Here is a 20,752-nt window from a genome sequence, read left to right on the forward strand (position 1 = left end):
TTGCATAATTTTTTTTATTACTTTACCATTCTGCAGAACGATGTATTATCAGTGGAATACGTGATAAACTGAAAGCTACTTAACGGTGTAATATTACTTAAGACTCATGTACCCTCATAAGATCTGACGAAGCAGTTTGTGAGTCCTTTTACCGATGACTTTTGTATTTTTAGTTTTGGCCATTTAAGTCGCGACATCGGTTACTGCATTCCAGTAGAAAGTTGTTCAACTGAGAATAGACAGCATAAATTTCACATCTATTCACGCTGGTTATTATACACATTAATTAGAAGAACAGGTTTAGCTACATGAAGGAATTTGCATTGATGCATAAAAGCACCCTGCTACTTTTGGTTCTTCTTCTAGTGGTGGATTACAGCACTGATCGTGTACTGTGAATGTATTGTCTAGAAATGGTCAGACGTCGGTAGCTAAGAGCGAGCAGGGTGGCTGCTCCGAGCAGGTGGCCAGACAGCTAGCTGTTGGCGCTCCACGCACTCACCCCTGTCGGTCAATATAAGGATGCGCCCGGTGGCCTCGTCGTAGAGGGTGTCGAGGCCGGCCGCGGTTGCGGCAGTCGCCACCAGCAAAACACCCAGCAGCAGCAGCAGAAGCGTCGGGGTCGTCCACATTGCTGCAGCAGACAAGCATACAGGCTAATTAACTGGTAGTCACGCACCACCCCAAGTGACGACCACAAAACAGATGGCGCTGTAGGCACCCAACACACGACACCAAGTCACGAATGACATAGTACTACGTTTATCATAAACAATATTCACATGCACTAAGTGTTTCATTCGTTTGAAAAACAAATTCTCGGCTATTTTCAGATTCTACCATTTATCGAGACCTCGTAAATACCTCATATTTTTGTCCTATGAGCTTGACTTCCACCTGGAATAGCTTGATAACCTATCAGCAGTATTTTTAAGTCACACGAAAATCTTATTTATCTGTGGAGCGTGTCGATAACACATGCTATCGTAAACAGGTATTCTGGTAGGAACTTATTGCCTTTACTGACTCCAAAGAATCAAGATTACCTCTGATAACAAGAGAGTGTGCTGCCTCTAAAGATAATGTATCAAATGCATATTTAAAACATCAGCTGGCGGTTCAAATATGTAGTTTATACAGTACTTAACTCCTGTTGGCAGTCATCTTCCAAAAATGCCAAACGTGAAAGTTTTGAATGGGATACTTTCAGCATTTGGATTTGTTTCTGTTCATTATGTACATCCACAGAACAAATTGGCACTACTAGGAAATTATCAAATTAAGTGCAGTAGTCTGTCTTAAATTTTGCAGTGCAGAATACTCTAGTGAGAACCCATAATGCGCCAAAAAATTTTGTGAAACTGCCAGAAATTTTCAAAAAGAGCAGACAGCCGGAAAAAAGGTCTTGATCATTGAATTTATCAGTAGTCACTTGACTTCTCTATGAAATTTATTACTCGAATATTATCAATACTTATCGTTGAATATTATAGTTTTTTTACATGCCATAATGTGATAGATATTAAATGAACTCTACAATTGCAGAGAAAACAAATGCTTCAAATGGCTCTGAGCACTATGGAACTTAACATCCATGGTCGTCAGTCCCCTAGAACTTAGAACTACTTAAACCTAACTAATCTAAAGACAGCACACAACACCCAGTCATCACGAAGCAAAGAAACTCCCTGACCCCGCCGGTAATCGAACCCGGGAGCAGAAAAAACATTTGGAAGTTGTTCAGCATCGAGAAACACTTATTCAGAAGTCTTATCTAGCTTTCGACCGATGTTCAGCGTTAACAAACGATTATTAAAGCGTCTTGTCTAACATCTGCAGGATTTGGTACCTGTAAAATTACACACTGCAGGTGTGGTATGGTAGACGGATAGCACCCTCACAGGCGTCACACAGTTGGCAATGGAAACGCTCGTTTCCGGCAGACGTCGGCAGCGGTCGTGCGTGGACCTGGAGTATCCAGTGATTCTCGCCCAGTGAGCCACGCCTTCCCCTTCAGCGGCTACGAGCGCCCTCTGCTGCCGCGATACACAATGGCCGCCGCCGGCTACACACCCCAGTCTCAGTCGCGCTCTTCTGCAGGCTTCAGTCTTGGCCAGGCTTTCATAGTTCGCTCGTGTATTACCAGCGGGAACCTCACACTGCGGGACGCTCCAGAGATTGCTTCGTGTAATAGCTGAACTCACGGTTTTTGTAACTCACAGAGAAAGCTACAAATTAAGTATAACTTCTGTTTACTGTATTTACGTGTCTACTGATCATTTCTCCTCCTGTCAAGCTTCCTTGTGACGTTATGATCTTAGCTTCTGCATCACTCTGTAGGCTACTTCTCTTTACCGCAGTGTACGAAATAGTACACAACAGGAAACAATAATTTGTTGTAGGTATTCAACAGCTCTCAAGTTCATGACCTACCAGATTTTAAAATTACCTACTTTGATGGCACTACCTGTAACTTGTCTTTTGAGAGTCACAATCTGAAATTGGTTGGTTACTTTTGCAGAGTACTTGTAAGAATTTAACAGTTTGTTATGAAACAATAGACTAATAATCTAACATTCATAATTCAAAAACTTGACTGACTACTTCTCTGAAAAATATGAAACAAAAGTTTAAGCAATAATGGAAGTACATAAATCAAATAATAATTATTTCCTATGTTTTCTTTTGCAATTCGGAGCTATCCCGAAAAGATAGTTTCGATGACACCTCTTCTCCGAGTTGTTGGCTCTAACCTTGCCAAGAAGTTTTAATGTCGTATCTCCACATGTATGTGGTCATTTGCTGAGCATTATACACTTTCTTTTCAGGTATAAAGTTATCCATTTCATAATATGTTTCTTCACCCTTTCAAACTATCATCCCTGCTTGTCGGTGACCAACATCCAACGGCTGGGAACTTTTATTCTTCTCGTTATAACGCACCCGTGTTATGTTTAATGGTTAGGGCAATGGGGACAGAATGATTTCACTAACGAAAGAAGATGTCGGCAGTCAGGCACTTTTCTACTTTTGTGAAAAAATCTATGACAGAGATCTACGCCTTCAGTGTACCAGAGTGAGCGTTTGTGCTACGAGGCTTCAAATACAAAGGTGAGCGTCATCTGAGAGTGAGTGGGAAATCCTACAACAGACGAGGTCGCAGTTTGCTTAGAATTTCTACGCAGGTATTGAAAGACGCTCTCTCGATAAACTGCGATATAACTTTTCCACCTGCACCACTGTCTGTGGTGACGTATCCCTGGTGATATTGCCCAAATATTATCACTCATGAATCCTCAGGTTGAGCTCGTCGAAGTGTTTTCCTTCGTGGGGAAGCCACGCCCTTCTACTTGTTGCAGTGCGACTTCCCATTCGACTTAAAATATCTCACATATGTGTGACTATTCACTACAGTGTAATGCAAGAATGATTGATCTTCACCCTCAAATATTTACCTCAACTAGAATGCCATTTCGAGTTCTTTTTATTGATGTTCAGCAGTCAAATAGTGGTGGAACGCCATTGGTAGTCTCAGAAGCGTTTCCGCTTGTCGTATATCAGTAAAAAATTGTAATCTTCGTTTATTCATGGATATTTCCTACCTTCCTGATGCGTGAGCACATTTCACACTAGCAAGACAACTACGAAGAGGTTTGGGTGAAACTTCCCAACGCTCACTGGCCGCATTCGCTATTTATATACTGTCGTATTCACGTAAGGGCGTTATAGTAATTTAAATTGCGAGAGAAGAACAGAGCACACGTCTGGCAGTATCAACGCCTCTCTATTGCGTGATTAATGGCTCGCTGTGGTACTGACATCCCCAGTGCTTATTATAATTGTAATTGTCCTCCCTTCCAGCATGGCTGTTGTTAAAAGACTATAGAAAAGTACTTTACTAGTCTCGTAGGTTTCAGAGTTACTGGTCACAACAGAATCTCGCTATGACTTAACAAACTACGTTAAACAGTTATGACATTAATTTACGTATGTCGCACGTGCAAAAGTGATAGCTCACCTAAAAAAACGGCGAAAGTCGCTGTGAAACACAAAGAAGCTGCAGAAGTTCCTCTGCCGGTGCTGGTGCCTTAGTAGACAGGTATGTATATATATATACAAATAAAGGTAATCAGTTGAGTTCTTTAATTACTATTGCCATATACATTTAGTACGACAACAAGGTAATTATCATCTGTTAGTAGTATGATGAGACAGTTATTAATATCAAAGTAATCGAGGTTCATCATAATTGTCACAGTTGACATAACATATTAGCCAGAGTAGTTGATGCGTAGTATCACGGAGATCAGATAGCTTTATCTAGATTTGTGGACCATGTACCTTGCCGACGTGGGGTCGCTTGCGTGCCTCAGCGATACAGATTACCGTACAGTGTATGCAGGCAGCATTTATGTGGTATGTGTGGAGGGGCCTGACGAACTCATGGTTGTTCAACAGGCACAGCCACCTGTTACAGGGCCAGCTGTGTGGATGATAGACTAATGTAGCCTTGTAACATTAGCCAACATGGCCTTGCTGTAAGGTAAAGGACATGCAGCTCTGCTGCAAAATTAAATGATGATTGCAACCTCATGGGTAAAACAATGCGGAGCGAAAATAGTCCCCCGTGCGGAAAACGGCACGGGGACGATTAAGCAAAATCTTTGTGATCAGAAGAAACAAGACTGGTAGTCTACAGGTCGGGGTGTGTAATCTTACATCCGTTAACTGGGTCGGCAGGCTAGAGATCTTAAAAGATAAATGGGTCCCTCAAAACTGCAGTGGGTGTTAGCGAAGTGCAGTCAATGCAAGTGCAGGTCTAGTAATTAATAAGAAATTAGGAATGTGGATAACTTTTGCTGCTACGGGCAGCGTAGTGAACGCATTATCGTAGCCACGATAGACACGAAGCCAGCACCCAACACACTAGTATATGATTACAAGCCAGCTGCCTCCGCAAATAAAGAAGCGACTGAAATAATTTGTGATGAGATAAAGGATATATTGGAGAATGTTTAAGGAAGACAAACGATTAATCAGATGGGGGCTAGAACTAGATGGAAAGAAAACAAAGAGAGGAGAAATATGAGGGGAGATCGCAAAGTTTCCGTTCGAAGGCCAAACAGTCCAGAATCTGTATGCCACCCAGACAAAATCGCCGTGAGCACTGAGGCTATCTTCTAACCGATGCACCAGAATGAAGATACCCATTTGCTAATACACTTTTTCCTGCTGCGTGAAGGAGTGTTTAATTGCCTATTGCACATTATCGTTGACCCTTCAAAACCTTTTTTAAGGGATTTAATGCATGATAGTCGCATGGGGAGAGGTCAAGTCTATAGGGTGGGTGCGCGAGTGTCTCCGACTCTGCAGGTGACGTCTGCAGTGATTACTGTCTCAAAAATCTACGGGTACCAGTCTTTGAATGCTGACCCCTATTTTGACTGGACAAAGGTGGGAATCTTCCTACACGTCGGTCAGCACGCCTGAAGACGGCGTAGTATTTCACCGAAAATGGCAGCCCAATAAAATAACAATTCGGAAATTTAGACGGCTGAAAGGTGTCTGATTTGATAGTGTAAAATACTGAGCAGCCGAGGTCCCGCAACCATCTGTGAAAAGATGGACATACAGAAACGAACACGTTAGGCGACAACGTGTTTGTCGAGCAGTTTGAATTTGCGCACTCATTGGCCTGATTAACTAAGTTCATGACTAATAAACTCGAAAAGGGCGCAACGCATTTAAATTTTTTCTTCAAAATTTTTCTTGGCACAGCCTGTCCTACTTTTCAGACTGTTTCGGAACACATTGTATAAAAAACGTCTGGGTGACGCGGACAACAGTGCAGTCACTGTCGCAATGCGGAAATGCAGTGATTTACCTGACGGCCAGTAGTTCGTGATCACACATTTCGGGCCATGGGTGGCAGCATTTCCGAAACGTCTAAGTTCGTAAACTGACGTCGTGCCGCAGTGGTTAAAGTATACCGTGCCTGCAAAACGGCCCTATCCAAAACCGGTGCCGACACAACTCTGATGAACCTCTGGGGCAGGGCTGAACGACGGCTGCAGAGAAGAGTAAGGGCGAGTAGACGTGCAACTGTTGAGCAGCTGGCCGTCAAGATGTACCAAGATGCTACCAACAGGGAGGTATCGTCCAGAGATTGCGTTGCCATGCCAAAGTTGGAAACGCGAATCGATACAACACAGCGAGGGCTCACTGCAATCCACAATAATGCATGGGAGGCAGTCCGGAAAGCCACAGCCCCCGCCCCCCTCCTTTGAGTCCTAACGCTGAGCTCACTGTAATGTTGATCTGCACTCATGCTCATAAATTAAGGATAATTGCAGAATGTGGTGCCACACACCGTGACACTACACAAAACTGGCGCTAATAGCAGAGGTACATAGGGAACACACACGACACAGATCTGTAAGTCCACGGTATTGGTGAAAGTTGAGGAAACCGTCCCGAAACACATGTGCTACAAAACGCCACTGTTTCCTGCACGTGTACCCCCAAATTAATATGGGATATGATCCCCATGCACACCTACAGAGGCCACACAATGGGCTGGCATACTATGGACCAGGTGGTTGAGCAGCTGCTGGGGTATGGCCTTGCATTCTTTCACCAGTGCCTGTCGGAGCTCCTGAAATGTCGTAGGGGTTTGAAGAGGTGCAGCGATACGTAGACAGGGAGCATTCCAGAGGTGCTCGTTGGGGTTTAGGTCTGCAGGACAGGAGGGCCACTCCATTCACCTCATATCTTCTGTTTCAAGGTACTCCTCCACGATGGCAGCTCGGTGGGGCCGTGCGTAATCATCCATAAGGAGGAAGGTGGGACCCACTGCACCCCTGAAAAGGCGTACATGCTGGTGCAAAATGACGTCCCGATACACCTGACCTGTTACAGTTCCTCTATCAAAGATACGCAGAGGTGTACGTGCACCAATCATAATCCCACCCCACACCATCAAACCACGACCTCCATACAGGTCCCTTTCAAGGACATTAAGGGGTTGGTATCTAGTTCCTGATTCACGCCAGATGGAAACCCGGAGAGAATAACTGTTCAGACTATACATGGACTCGTCCATGAACACAACCTGGGACCACCGATCCAATGACCATGTACTGGGTTCTTGACACCAGGCTTTACAGGCTCTCCTGTGATAAGGGGTCAGTGTAATGCACCTTGTAGGTCTCCGAGGGAATAGACCATGTCTGTTTAGTCGTCTGTAGAATGTGCGTCGGGAGACAATTGTTGCAGTGGCTGCGGTAAGGTCCCTAGCAAGGCTACCTGCAGTACTCCGTGGCCTTCTGCTGGCACTGATGGTGAGATATCGGTCTTGTTGTGGTGTTGTACACTGTGGACGCCCCTTTCTGTGTAGCCTGGACGCGTTTCCTGTCTGCTGGAATCGTTGCCATAATCTTGAGATCACATTTTGTGGCTCACGGAACGTCCGAGCTACGACCTGCTATGACCAGCCTCCAGTCGCCCTAGTATTCTACCCCTCATAACGTCATCAAGCCATTTTCAATATACAGTCACCATTAGCACGTATTAAAACGTCTGCACACTTATTCGCTGCACCGTACTCTGACATGCACCATCACACCTCTGCGTATGTGGACTGCTGCCAGCGCCACCGTGCGACGACCGCATTGTCATACTCCGAGATGATTTAAACTCGCAAACCGCCCACGAGAGCGTTGTTTCACCATGTATCAGCATTATCCATCGTTTATGAGCATGTGTAGTAATATCTCTCCTGCAGTTCGAGACTCGCCAACAGCAGACAACATCATCCAGTAGGACAGTGATCGTTAAAGTTTATGATGAAATATACTTTATAAATGTTACGTTGTACCTCAAGAGGACAGTTTGATAATTAGTGCAGCAAGCGATGCTTTGCTATTCCATGATAGCTCTAAGTTATTCGTAGTCCTGCTCCAAATAAGTCGGCCAAAGTAAGTCTTTTATTCAAGAATGTAATAAGTGATATTTCAGGTGTTATAGCGTGATGAGCCCTTTCGTGGAGCAATCAAAGAACCCACCATTGTACCTGGAAGACACTAGCTTCGCCTGGTCGCAACAAACAATGTCTCCTCAAAGATGAGCAAACTTTGCTGCGAATGAGCCCCCGTAACAGGCTCCTGGTTCATGCATCCACGGTGACTGCTGTTTGTCGGCGACGAAGGTTGGAATTTGCACTCCTCCAGCACCACAAAAGGACATCCACTGATTTGTGACAGAAGATTTTTGCGGTTGAATCGCGTTTTATACTACATCAGAGAGACGGCCGTATTTGTGTACGGCGTGAAAGGTCTGGTAGCAAACACCCTGCAACAATTACTATCAGAAGTGTCCATGTCCAAGGAGGGATATTCCAGGTAAGTCAAAGACAGTTTCACATCGTGATCCGACAGATTGGCAAAGATAGCAAAGGGCCTAAGGCTGTGCACTGAAGTGTTTCTCAGACTGTGCGGTCGAAGCGAATGTAATAAATATTTTTTACCCCAGACTCGGTTCTGAAATTCTTAAAATTTATTTGGCCAAAGGTTCCAAAGTGGGCTGAATGTCAAAGCTGCATATCAGAATGACTGCTGCCTTTTCATACTTTCGAAGCGTCAGAAATAAAATTTCACACTTTCTAAAAGACGCCTTGCCACAGACTTACTAGTAGCGTGAGCAAACGCTGGGAATACCAATAGTGTAGAAGTGTTTTGTTGGGTGAGTGCTTAAAGAAAAAATAAAGATGAACAGAGTACACAACGATGTTAAACATGGGGACAAAAATGGTAAGAACAAATAGAAGAACATGATATCGTTTGACCATTTAGAGTGAATTTTTATGGACCTGTCAGGTATGAACTTATCATTGCTTAGCCGAGAATGAATTTATCACTGCACTATTTGATGGAAATGTATTATGATCTGCCGGTGTCATTTGTAGTTAGAGTCTTATCAACCGATGGTATTGTTAGTCGCTCCAAATGAAGACACGCGCTGTTGTGCTTCATATTTTACGTTGTTTTGTAAGATTTATTGATGATGCTGCAGTGTTCATTTTTGACACGATAGTGTAAGAGATGTAAGGAAACAAGCTGAGTGTTCAATTTGTGCAGTTCTTAAGACGCTTTACTTACGTTTACGTGTATAAGCGTATTTATGGTGTTTTCTTTGTGCCAGAAATGCCGTAACATGGTATATTTACTAGAAATCAAAAGATGTTGCTAAACGGTATTTATTAGCATTTTCGAATTTACACAATTATCGATGTTACTTGCTTTCTTCCCAAACATCTTTTAATGATTTTCTCGTTCTATCCACCTTCAAAAAAATTAAATATTTTGTTCTGTTTTGTATCACTGTGATCTCTACACTACTCCTCCACTACGAAATTGCAAATTAATACATGGTGCTGAAGACAATTCCATACAAAATATCAACAAACTCTTAAAACAAACAAACATATCACATATTTCGATGACAAAAAAGATTCAAAAACACCAAGTCAAAAAGTTATGGATGTGATAAAGACACGACATAATTAATAGAAACTGTTTGCAATGTCTGTCCCTTATTATCATCAAGTGTGTCATATAACTTCTTCTCGATAACTTAGATCCACGAACTTCACAGAAACGGGCATTTTGTGTTGATTGTATCGCAACATGTGTGAATGTATTTTGTACGATAACAGCAGTTCCAATCAAAATTTGTGATATACAAAATTATAACTGCATGATAGTAATCACATTCAAAGAACGTTCGCCCCAACGTTTAGTGTATATCTATGTAAATAAACCACATTTATCAGCATTTTCCGAAATTTCGAGTGTTTTACATTACTTAATTCATAGTAAATCGGCGTTTGTAATTTAGTTGCTTTAGCACATATTATAACTAAAATATTGTGTGACATTTAGTTGTTCTTTCAAAAGTGGTACATATGTTCTATGTTCACTTATTGTAAATTAACAAAGTTTTCGAGTTTGGTAGCAACTGGAATCTCCAAAAGTCACAGCAAATTACTAAATATAATCCCAAGTTTCTTACTGCCATAACAGAAATCTCGTTTTCTGTACTAATTAACAAAATTCAACAAACGCCATTTACAAAATGTGGCAAGACAAGTATTTTATGTAGTATTCAATATAGTTGATTCAAAGCATTTCAGAAATATAATAATTGCCCGTACCATAGGGGCAAGCACAATGGAGGGGTATCTGTCGAGAGGCCAGAAGAAGCCTTTTCAGTAGTTACAGGGGCAACAATTTGGAAGAACGACTGATATGATTTTTTAATATCGACCAAATTGGCTTTGTCGTGCAGATACTACAAACGGCTGATACCAACAGGAAACTATGACCGTACACGAAGGCGTGTTGCTCTATACAATTAGATTACATTGGCGACCTCTTGAGTAAAATATTCTGGAGCTAAAATAGTCCTTCATTCGGATCTCTGGGTGGGAACTGTTCAGGAGGATGTAATCAGGAGAAATAAAACTGGCGTTCTATGGATCGGAGCGTGGAATGTCAGGTCCCTTAATCGTGCAGGCAGGATAGAAAATTAGAAAAGGAAATGGGAAGTTGCAGCTAGACACAGTAGCAATTAGTGAAGTCTGGTGGCAAGAGGAACAGGACTTCTGGTCAGCTGAATACAGGGGTATAAATGAAAAATCAAATAGGTGTAGTGCCGGAGTAGGTTTCATAATTCATAAAAAATAGAAATGCGGACAGGCTACTACGAAGGCTGTGAACACATAATTGCAGCCAAGGCAGATACAAAGCTACCACAGGTGTATATGTTGATATGTCAACTACCTCCGCAGATGATGAAAGTATTGAAGAAATGTTTGATGGGATAACAGAAATTATTCAGATGGTTTATGGAGACGAAAATTCAATCATAATGGGGGACTCGAATTCGATAGCATGAAATGGAGGAAAAGAAAAATTTACATCTAATGGTGTACTTGGGGATAGGAATGAAAGAGGAAGTCTGGCAGCCTTAGCACAGAGCGTAATTTAATCATAGCTAACACTTGATTTAAGAATCATGGAAGAATGTTGTATACGTGGAAGAGACATGAAGAAACTGGACAGTTTCATACTGTTTATATAATGGTAAGACAGAGATTTCGGAACCAGATTTTAAACTGTAAGACTTTTTCCAGCGTCTGATTTGGACTCTGACGACAAATTATTGGTTATGAACTGTAGATTAAAACTAAATACTGCAAAAAGATAGGAACTCAAGGAGGTAGGACAGATGCAGGTTGAAAGAACGAGAGGTTTCTGAGAGTTTAAGATAGAGCATTAGACAACTATTGACTAGAACAGGAAAAAGGAATACAATAGAAGAAAAATGGGTAGCTTTGAGCGAGGAAATAGCGAAGGTAACAGGGATCACGTAGATGAAAAGGTAAGGCCTAATAGAAATCCTTCGGCAAGATAGGAGTTATTTAATTTAATTGACGAAAAGGAAAAAATGAAGCAGGTGAAAGGGAATACAAACGTCTAAAAATATATTGACAGGAACTGAAAAATGTCTAACTGCAGTGCCTAGAGGACAAATTTAAAAATTAAGCATATTTTACTAGGATACAACAGATACCACCTACTGGAAAATGAAAGACGTCTTTGGAGAAAAGAGAAGCACACATATGAATATCCAGAGCTCTGAGGTCAAACCAGTTCTAAGCATAGAAGGGAAAGCTTAAAGGCAGAAGAAGTATATAGAGGTTTTAAACAAGGGAGATGAACTAGAAGGCAATATTGCAGAAAGGGAATAGAATGTAGATGAGATAGGAGAGATCTGCAAGAAAACTGAGATGGAGCACTGAAAACACCACCTCGAAACAAGACACTGGATATAGACGATATTCTGTCGGAACAAATCAAAGCCTTGGGGCAGAGAGCCATGACAAAACTCCTGCATCTAATGCTCAAGTTTAATGAGACAAGCGAAATATCCTCAGACGTCAAGAATAATGTAATAATTCCAAGTCCAAAGAAAGCAGGTGATGATAGGTGTGAATAGTACCGAACTATCAGTTTGATAAGTGATGGTTGAAAAACACCCACATGAATTCCTTACAAAAGAACGGAAAAACTGGTAGAAACCGATCAGTTTGGATTCTGAAGAAATTTAGACATGGAAAGAAAAGTTTAACACTTGATAAGATTCATAGAACAATTTGATGTGGAAGATGCTATAATCTGACCAGCCGTTTTTCCTTACACCAAGTATGGCATAGGGATCAAACTATGGATGATCACTAGTACTGCTTTAATTGCTTGTTGTGAGCATGCGTGCGAGTGATGACATTTTTTAAATGTGGAAATACTACAAGTCATACAATTTATGTAACTTTTTGGGTAAATATAATTAATAATGGCACATGTAATTCAGATTGTTTGGGCACTTTTCACAGCTAAAATGGCAGCTCTGGGATTATATCGTGATTTGCTGATTCAAATTAACGGGCGACGAAATGCAGTATACTGATTTTTTTTATGGTCTATAAGTGAGCTACAGCCTCTTGTAATATGTGTTATGCCACATTGCAGCCCTACAGTGAGTGGTGTTATGGAACATAAGACGAGTTAGTCAATGTCATGCACTGTAAGTTGTTTTGACTACTGTAGAAATATTCAAATCCGATGTAAATTGGTGTATTTGTAGGGTTTCCAACAGACATACATGAGAGATATCAAAGGTACCTCATATAATCGTGCTAATCCTTTCTCTTCGAGGTAAGTACGCAATGAACCACCTCACCTCCACTTGACTCGGTGTGGTGTGCCAGTGGTTGGGCCAGGCATCTTATTTGGGGGAGACAGCTACCAGAGACAAAGTATTTTACTCATCCCCACAATCAGCAGATGTGACGTACCGTCTTCTTCTGAAGCCAAACCGAGCCACAGATCTATTTCACCAGTTGAGAAACTTGCTTGTCTTGTTTCAAGAAGAGGCCAACACGAGGTAGGGTCTATTAAAAGTCTGCAGTCCAAATATGGCGAATACTGACACCTTTTATGGAAATACCGTCAAGAGCTCGGACGAAACACCAGGTGCATGTCTGGGAGCCTCATTGAAAATGCTGAAGGGGCTATTCTGGCAGCCATTGAGGGAACAGACTGTGGTCAGCTGCTGATTATTGCATACCTTGGAACAAATGGTGCTTGCTGTCTGGGCTCCGGTTTCATACTTGGATCATTCCAGCTGTTGGTGAAGAAGGTCGAAAAGATCAACCTGGCTCAATGAGTTTCAACAAATCTGTCAACTTACCATCTAGTCCAGGTAACGATAGATGTATATGGCCCAGGGGTCTTGGTATACCGCCCAAAGAAATGTGCTCGACAGCTGAAAGTACTGAAATCTTAGTGGTTAACTGATGAAACATTCGCAGCAAAATGCCATAGTCTGAAGTGCCCCTCTCGAACAGTAAAGCTGCAGTGTGCTGTTTAAAAATCTAAATTCATAGCAGTGAGATTTTTGGGGAAAATCGAACGGATAGGCTAATGATGAATGGGTATCGTGTATTTTCCGCAAGACACATGAAACTCAAATCCGTGAAGATAGAAACAGAAACTTAATGTGAGACTGGCTTCGCTGGAGTCTGTAGCTCACTCATTCAAAAAAGTATGCCACTTAGTTGGAAGCATCGTGAAGATTAGAGAAGAGACGTGAAGAGTAAAAAAAGTCGTCCACATATATATTTGACATTTATTTGTTGCAGAATTTTCGAACGTATTCTGATCTCAGGCATAGTGAGGTATCTGGAACAGAATGACCTCCACCATGTCAAACAGTATGCAACCAGAAAACATCAATTATATAAAACTCAACTCTCACTATTCTCACTACAATAAACAGAATTTATATCTCACAAGGCCTCTGGGTGCATACAATGAGAAATAATCACAATTTATGAAATATTTTGGTCTGTTATACGGTGGTACAATGGATTCCAGATTCAAACCCAACGCTTGGTTTTTATCTGCGGAGGACATTTTAGTGGAGGTTCGTAACTTCTTCGAGTGTCCAGTTTACACCACGACTCCTGCTGACTGCAGCAGAATTCCCTTTCCACATACTTCTGCGCAGTGGCGTGACGTCACATGTTTTGAATACTCGAGCACAACTGACTATTGTCGACCTCCGTCGTCTGCTGTTGCTATCACTTCATGGTGTAAAACATCATCTTCAGTGCCAGGATCTAAATCCCATTGAGTTTGGCGCCCTACTTCCTCCTACAGAAGTTTATGGGACGTTTTACAGTCTCTATGGCCCATCTGTGAAACCTTTCACAATATCCGAATGTGGCTGCCAGTAATTGATGTCGAATTAACCAACTCACCAATGCATTGCTCACGATTGGTTATTAGTCCACTGAGGTAAAAAAAATAGCGTTAATACCACTGCGCAGATACCATATCTATGCACAAGCGCCTGTGAAACCGAAAGTTTTCCTCCTTTCATTAAGGACGTCACTGGCTGCATAGGAAACATTTTGAGAAAACGAAACATCATGGAAATCTATGACCCCACCCGGAAGATATAGGAAAACCTAAAATTGCCGAAGGATGCTCTCAAATAGTTGGAAAAATCGGGAGTTTATAGTAAATATGTGGGGAGGTATATGTGGATATTGCAAAAAGAACTGTCAAGAAATGACAAGAAGAGCACAGAGGCAATTGCAGAAGGCTGGAGACTGACAGATCAGCTGTTTCGGAACATCCTTTGCAACCGGGAGACCATCACATTAAATTTTGACAGGACTCAAGTACTAGCAGCCACAAGCACATGCCATGAAAGGCCATACAGAAAGGCCATAGCGATTGTAAAGCACCCGAGGAGCTTCATTAAGAACCAGGAAGGCGTAAAAGCGAATGACATTTGGATCCGGGTGCTGAAGAACATGTGCACAGCGGACGACGGCAATTGAAAACGATCAATTGCGCTCCAGTATTGAAGACATGTAACGTCACGCCACTGCTCTGAAGCACGCGCAAAAGGAATTTTTGTGCCGTCAGGGGCGAGCCAGCATCTAAATCGGACACGTAATGAGGCTATGATGTCCCATGAAAATGTCCTCCGCAAATGGCGTGGAACGTTGGTTTTGAGTTAAAATCCACCGACCACGGCATAACAGCTAAGAACACTTTATTCATTGTTTACATTTTACAACAATTGATGGGATGTACAAAGCCGAAAAACCAGCTCCAACGCTGCGAAAATGGAGGCCAACTTAGTTATATTTCAGACAAAGATGTAGGCTACGAGGAAACTGCTTTTTTCTACCTCTTTGCGAATGGTCGAACACCGCATGCGATTTTTTTGAACTATCTTATCGACGAAGCGGTAAACAAACCAATAAAAGAGCGCGAAATCGTAATTCACGCACAGGAATATAATAGGAACCTCTAGTGCAAACATGACGTTAACGATCTTCTATGTATCAGCGTGACTGAAAAATTGTCTTCCAAATGATGCAGGAGGAAACAGCGAATCTTCACTGAAGACGGTATCAGAGAATCTGTTAAAAATGTCACAAAAAGGAAGTCACCAGGATCAGGTGGACTCCCTGCAGAATTTTATGAACAATGTTTATGTCTTTGCGATGCACACTGCTGGATGTGGCCAACGAGTGGTGGTACTTTTAAAACATATCTCAAGCTTTCGGAGATGGCATCATCGAACCGCGAGTAATACAGTTCGGCTGCTCCTGGAACATTCTGCATATTTGCCCTATACAGTCATCGATGATGTCATACACTGTTGCTAGACATTTCTCCCACCCCCCCCTCACACACACACACACACACACACACACACACACACACACACACACCCTTTGACATCGGCCAGCTGCCCTGTGTGTAAATTGGCGGGAGATTTAAAATGGTGAGAAATTGTGCTACAGATTATTCCTTCATCCCTCTAATGTCACAGCGGAGGTAGAGTAGTTGACCTAAATGTAAACTTGCAGGAAATAAAAAACTTCAAGATGGATTGGTGAGGAATTTAAAAATTCAATATCCTGTTTGTAGATGGGAACCTGACCAAACTAGGACATTCTATACGACGACACAATTCCAGGTGACGATACAGGATTGGTGGCTGACAGGTCGCTCTTTCTTAGCACTGAATTCGAGCTGGTAGACCACAGGCATTTGACTACAGTCTTCTAGCTACAGAATACATGTGTTTAAAATTCACACATAAGATGTTTTAGTTCACTTTCTCTAATTTTCAGGTGTTACTGGCCCAGATGTCCTTAAGTCAAAAAAAAAAAAAAAATACCAGCCAGAGATCCATCCGCTTATCCGGCGGCTATCGCTAGAAATTCCCCACATTGTGTACGACGTCACTCGACGTCTGCCGTCAGAACCTGCCTTCACCGGCCTTTGCACAGACCTGGTGACTTGCAGTCCGATCCGTTTAGACGGAACAACGAAAAGAAAGAACAAGGGACTTCTACAAAGTTTTCATAGAACTGAACTAACAGGTGAAGAGGAAATACATATAAAACTTATAGTTATTTTACCTGGGCACATGTAATAGTTTGCTCAAACATTTTATTTTATTTTGTGTAAAGGGGGACACTATGATAATATATGAACTAGAAATACTGATGGCTCTGAGCCGAAAGCTGTTCAAAGGAAATATTCCAATCATTATTTTTCTTTTGTCTTGCTCCCTTCTCTTGCTACTTGCTATCTGTTCTTCTCGTAGCTTCTATCTGTACGAACGTACGTAACCGTGCAAATTATATAACAGTAACAATTACCATCAGACAGACATATCACACTGTACTTTTCATTTTATCTGACATTATGCCATATACGTATTGTTAATAGCCCAGGTGTCAGTGAATTTGGTTTCATCATCGGAATCAGCCGGCTTGGACGCGATCTGTTTACCCGCCATTACGGCTATCTCATTGAGATAACTACTAATTGTAGTAATTATACAGAGCGTGTTTTCTATATTACGTACGAAGTCCGACTCACCAGTGCGAGCAAGATTGGACTCACTGGTGATATTTAACACTCACGGTCACAGAGTAGGTAAGCAAGCCAGCTGCTTCAAAATCGTAATACTGTTCCGAATATTTGGTCTGAACCGATAGCGCAAAGCATGTCTTAAAATACGTGTCTATCAAAAAACGCGTTACGGTGGCGACCCTAAAAAGGACTATAATTGGAATAATATTATTATTCTGAATAAGTGATTTCATTAAAATAATGTATATTTCATGGCTGGTTGCTTCCTTTTGATGTAATCATACAACATTCTCAAGATAAATATTAAGTGAATAAATAAAATAGTACACTAACATTTAACAATAATTTGGGTAAAGAATGTAAGAAAGGAAATTGTTAAAATCATGGTATTCTCATATATAACACTAGATACGGCATTCTTACACTCATTCATTAGCAAATTGTAGTTCCTCTCCTGTATTAATAAACTCTATCTATGCCAGTCCAATATTGTGTAAAGGATTATTTATTTTGCATGACTGTAATTATATTTGTACTTATTCTTCTTTTTATTATTTGATCACAAAATGACGACTGTCCGTGATAAGGAGCGCTCAGTTTGTAGTAGGGAATTGCCTTTATTATCAAAGAAATATTTTTCGGCGGCCAGAGTGGCCGAGCGGTTCTGGGCGCTGCAGTCTGGAGCCGCGCGACCGCTAAGGTCGCAGGTTCGAGTCCTGCCTCGGGCATGGATGTGAGTGATGTCCTTAGGTTAGTTAGGTTTAAGTAGTTCTAAGTTCTAGGGGACTGATGACCACAGCAGTTAAGTCCCATAGTGCTCAGAGCCATTTGAACCATTTTGAACTTTTATTCATGTGTTGCGTTGTGCTGCATTTGCACATCATGTTTGACTTTTTTATATGTAAGCTACAATGAAATCGGCTCTTACTTCAGCCAATATTCCTTGGATGTTAGGTAAAAATTGTGCCCGCCCTCTTGGCCGTGCGGTCTAATGCAGGGATTTCCGGGCGGTAAGGAGCGCCTCGTCCCCGGCACGAATCCGCCCAGCGAACTTGTGTAGAGGTCCTGCGAGCCGGCCAGTCTGTGGATGGTTTTCAGGCGGTTTTCCATCTCCCTCGGCTAATGCGGGCTGGTTCTCCTTATTCCACCTCAGCTACACTATGTCGGCAATTGTTGTGCAAACATGTTCTCCACGTACGCGTACACCACCATTACTCTCCCACGCAAACATACGGGTTACACTCGTCTGGTGTGAGACGTTGCCTGGGGGGTCCACCGGAGACCGAACCGCACAGTAACCCTGGGTTCGGTGTGGGGCGGCGGAGGGGTGAAGTGGACTGCGGTAGTCGTCGTGGGGTTGTGGACCACTGCGGCTGCGGCGGGGATGGAGCCTCTCCGTTGTTTCTAGGTCCCCGGTTAACATACAACAATACAATACAAGGTAAAAGTTAGAAGCCAGATTACTATGATGGATTTGATAAACACACAAAATGCTTTAGATCCAGTACAAGAAGGCAAATTCGCCAGTGAGAATGCTACGAGCGAGTGTCTTGCCGAGTCTATTGCTATCACAACAAATCCGATTATTCAAACGCTCAAATGTTGGGTAATATGGCTCATAAACAGGTTAGTTAGAACGCTATGACGGATACCATAATTCAAAAACATATTGTTTGATTAGTCATGTTGCACACATTACTGATCAGGCTAAAAATCAAACTGTGCATTTTACTGAACTATGTACCGAACGGAGTCGCTTCAGTACAGGCGATTAAGAACGAGTTAGGACAAATACACACGAGACTAAAACAGTCGCTCAGTGGCAAGACAACACGAAGACTACGAAATATTACTTCTCATCGCAGAAGAAAACAAAATTTCGAAATGTGTAAATAATTATAATTTAGTGTAAGGACAACATATGCTCTGATATCGCTCATAACACGTGTACTCGTCTGGAACGTTAAAAAGAACAACACTACATAGGCACGTACTGACTGGTATGGCTGCGCTGTGCAACATAGAGTTTAAGCAGCCCATTGTGGATGTTTAAAATCAGTTGTTGTCAGCATCCTGGTGCAAACGTTTTCATTTTTAAAGTTCACCGAACAAATGAAAGCAGTTCAAAAAGTGACACAGGGACGCTCTATTGTATTCCTGTGATTAGTTATCCCTAGACTGTTCATTACCCAACAAAGACGATTTAAAACTGTCTGAGGGTTTCCTGTAAACAGGCTATGCTAAAGATACAGCTGTTGTAATCATGAAATGATGTATTGGCCTTACATTAAAAACACCAGAAGTCCTAATGAAGTTCGATGTAAAATGATGCTGATTAGTATTAATTAGAGAAGAAAATTAACTGTACCCTGAAGGAACAGCAATTGACTACGGAGGCCTTGAGGAGAGTCTACGGTTAAGCAGGATGGGAAACAGAGATGTACTTGAAACTGTCCTATCATCTAGAAGGGAACCAAATCGTTTAGCCAACCACGGAACAGATTGATCGCATAGTTCTACGAACTTCCCAAGTGACAAAAGAGAGTTCTATACGTTCGTGTTGGTGAGGCACATGGAGGGGAGGGGTTTTAGACCTAATTGGCATCTACAAGGACTTAGTGATAGCACACGAGCGAGTTTACCTTGAATTTGAAGAATGTGGACACAAGAGCTATGCATACAGAAGATTGTACAACTGAATTCTGTGAGGAGTAGAGATATAAGCAAGTTGATGCACGAAGTACAAGCAGATACCGCTTGTTTACAGGAATCCTATATGCGTGACGGTAAAATACCTGTTCTCCCAAGTTAGTATTTGACAATAACGGAGGTAAATGTCACCAAAGGAGCAATAGTGGTGATAAACACATGACGTACAGTGACAAAAATAACACAACTATGTACTGAAGACTTTGTAACAGAAGGAATAATCTAGGAAGGAAAGCAAGAATAGTCACGTTATTATACTCACAGCACCCAAATGACACTGCAACTTTTGCTAACTCAGTTAGGAAAATAGCAGGTTTCTGCAGGGGCAAGAGATTACTCATCCTCGTGGGCATTAACGTACGCTCAGCGCTCTGGCATGCTGATAAAACATATGGAAAAAGACAAATAATAAATGATCTCGTAAGTAAGTGCAGCCTTTTTGTGCTTAAGAAGAAAAGGCAAGCCCTGACATACGGTAAAAATACCGGAGGTATAGTAGCTCCGAGATTTCATTAGCAAACGGCATCAGCAACACACATGTCTGACTGGCAAGAACGTGACAGAACAACACACAGCGATCACAATTCAATACATACATACACATACACATAAGCACAAGGACATTCACTCAATAACGGCTGCGACTGCTACTGAAGAGGGCAAATTGGCAGACGATAAAAGATAGTGTCATAGATTTCTCCTTGCACAGCACCCGAGTAAGTACAAAGACGAATCTGTCAGAGCCAACTATAAGAATAATATATGGCGAGAGCCCTTCAAAGTACAAGCTGAGAGACTAAAAACATTAACGTTGAGCCTTATGTGGCTCGTGTTCCCGCTATCGTGTATTTTACACCCTGTTTTTAACGTACTTCCACCTCATTAACTTAATTTAAATTACTACTGTCACTGAGTTGCTGCTTTGCCTGACCGTGAGCGGCATTAGCAGCGCATCTCGATGTATCCCCTCTCGTAGTATCCTTGCTTGATTGCTGCTGCTTCACGCTCGTTGT

General features: G+C 42.0%; 1 protein-coding gene across 1 annotated transcript in view; it reads right to left on the reverse strand.

Annotated features, from left to right (window-relative positions):
• LOC126281783 (myogenesis-regulating glycosidase-like) overlaps positions 1 to 20,752 on the reverse strand; it is a 42,590-nt gene that overhangs the window by 17,235 nt on the left and 4,603 nt on the right. The window contains exon 2 of the mRNA XM_049980989.1: positions 503 to 634. Coding sequence (XP_049836946.1) covers positions 503 to 634 — 132 coding nt within the window. The remainder of the gene's footprint in view (positions 1 to 502; positions 635 to 20,752) is intronic.

This window comes from Schistocerca gregaria, chromosome 7 (assembly GCF_023897955.1).
Source record: "Schistocerca gregaria isolate iqSchGreg1 chromosome 7, iqSchGreg1.2, whole genome shotgun sequence".
Classification (NCBI taxonomy): domain Eukaryota; kingdom Metazoa; phylum Arthropoda; class Insecta; order Orthoptera; family Acrididae; genus Schistocerca; species Schistocerca gregaria.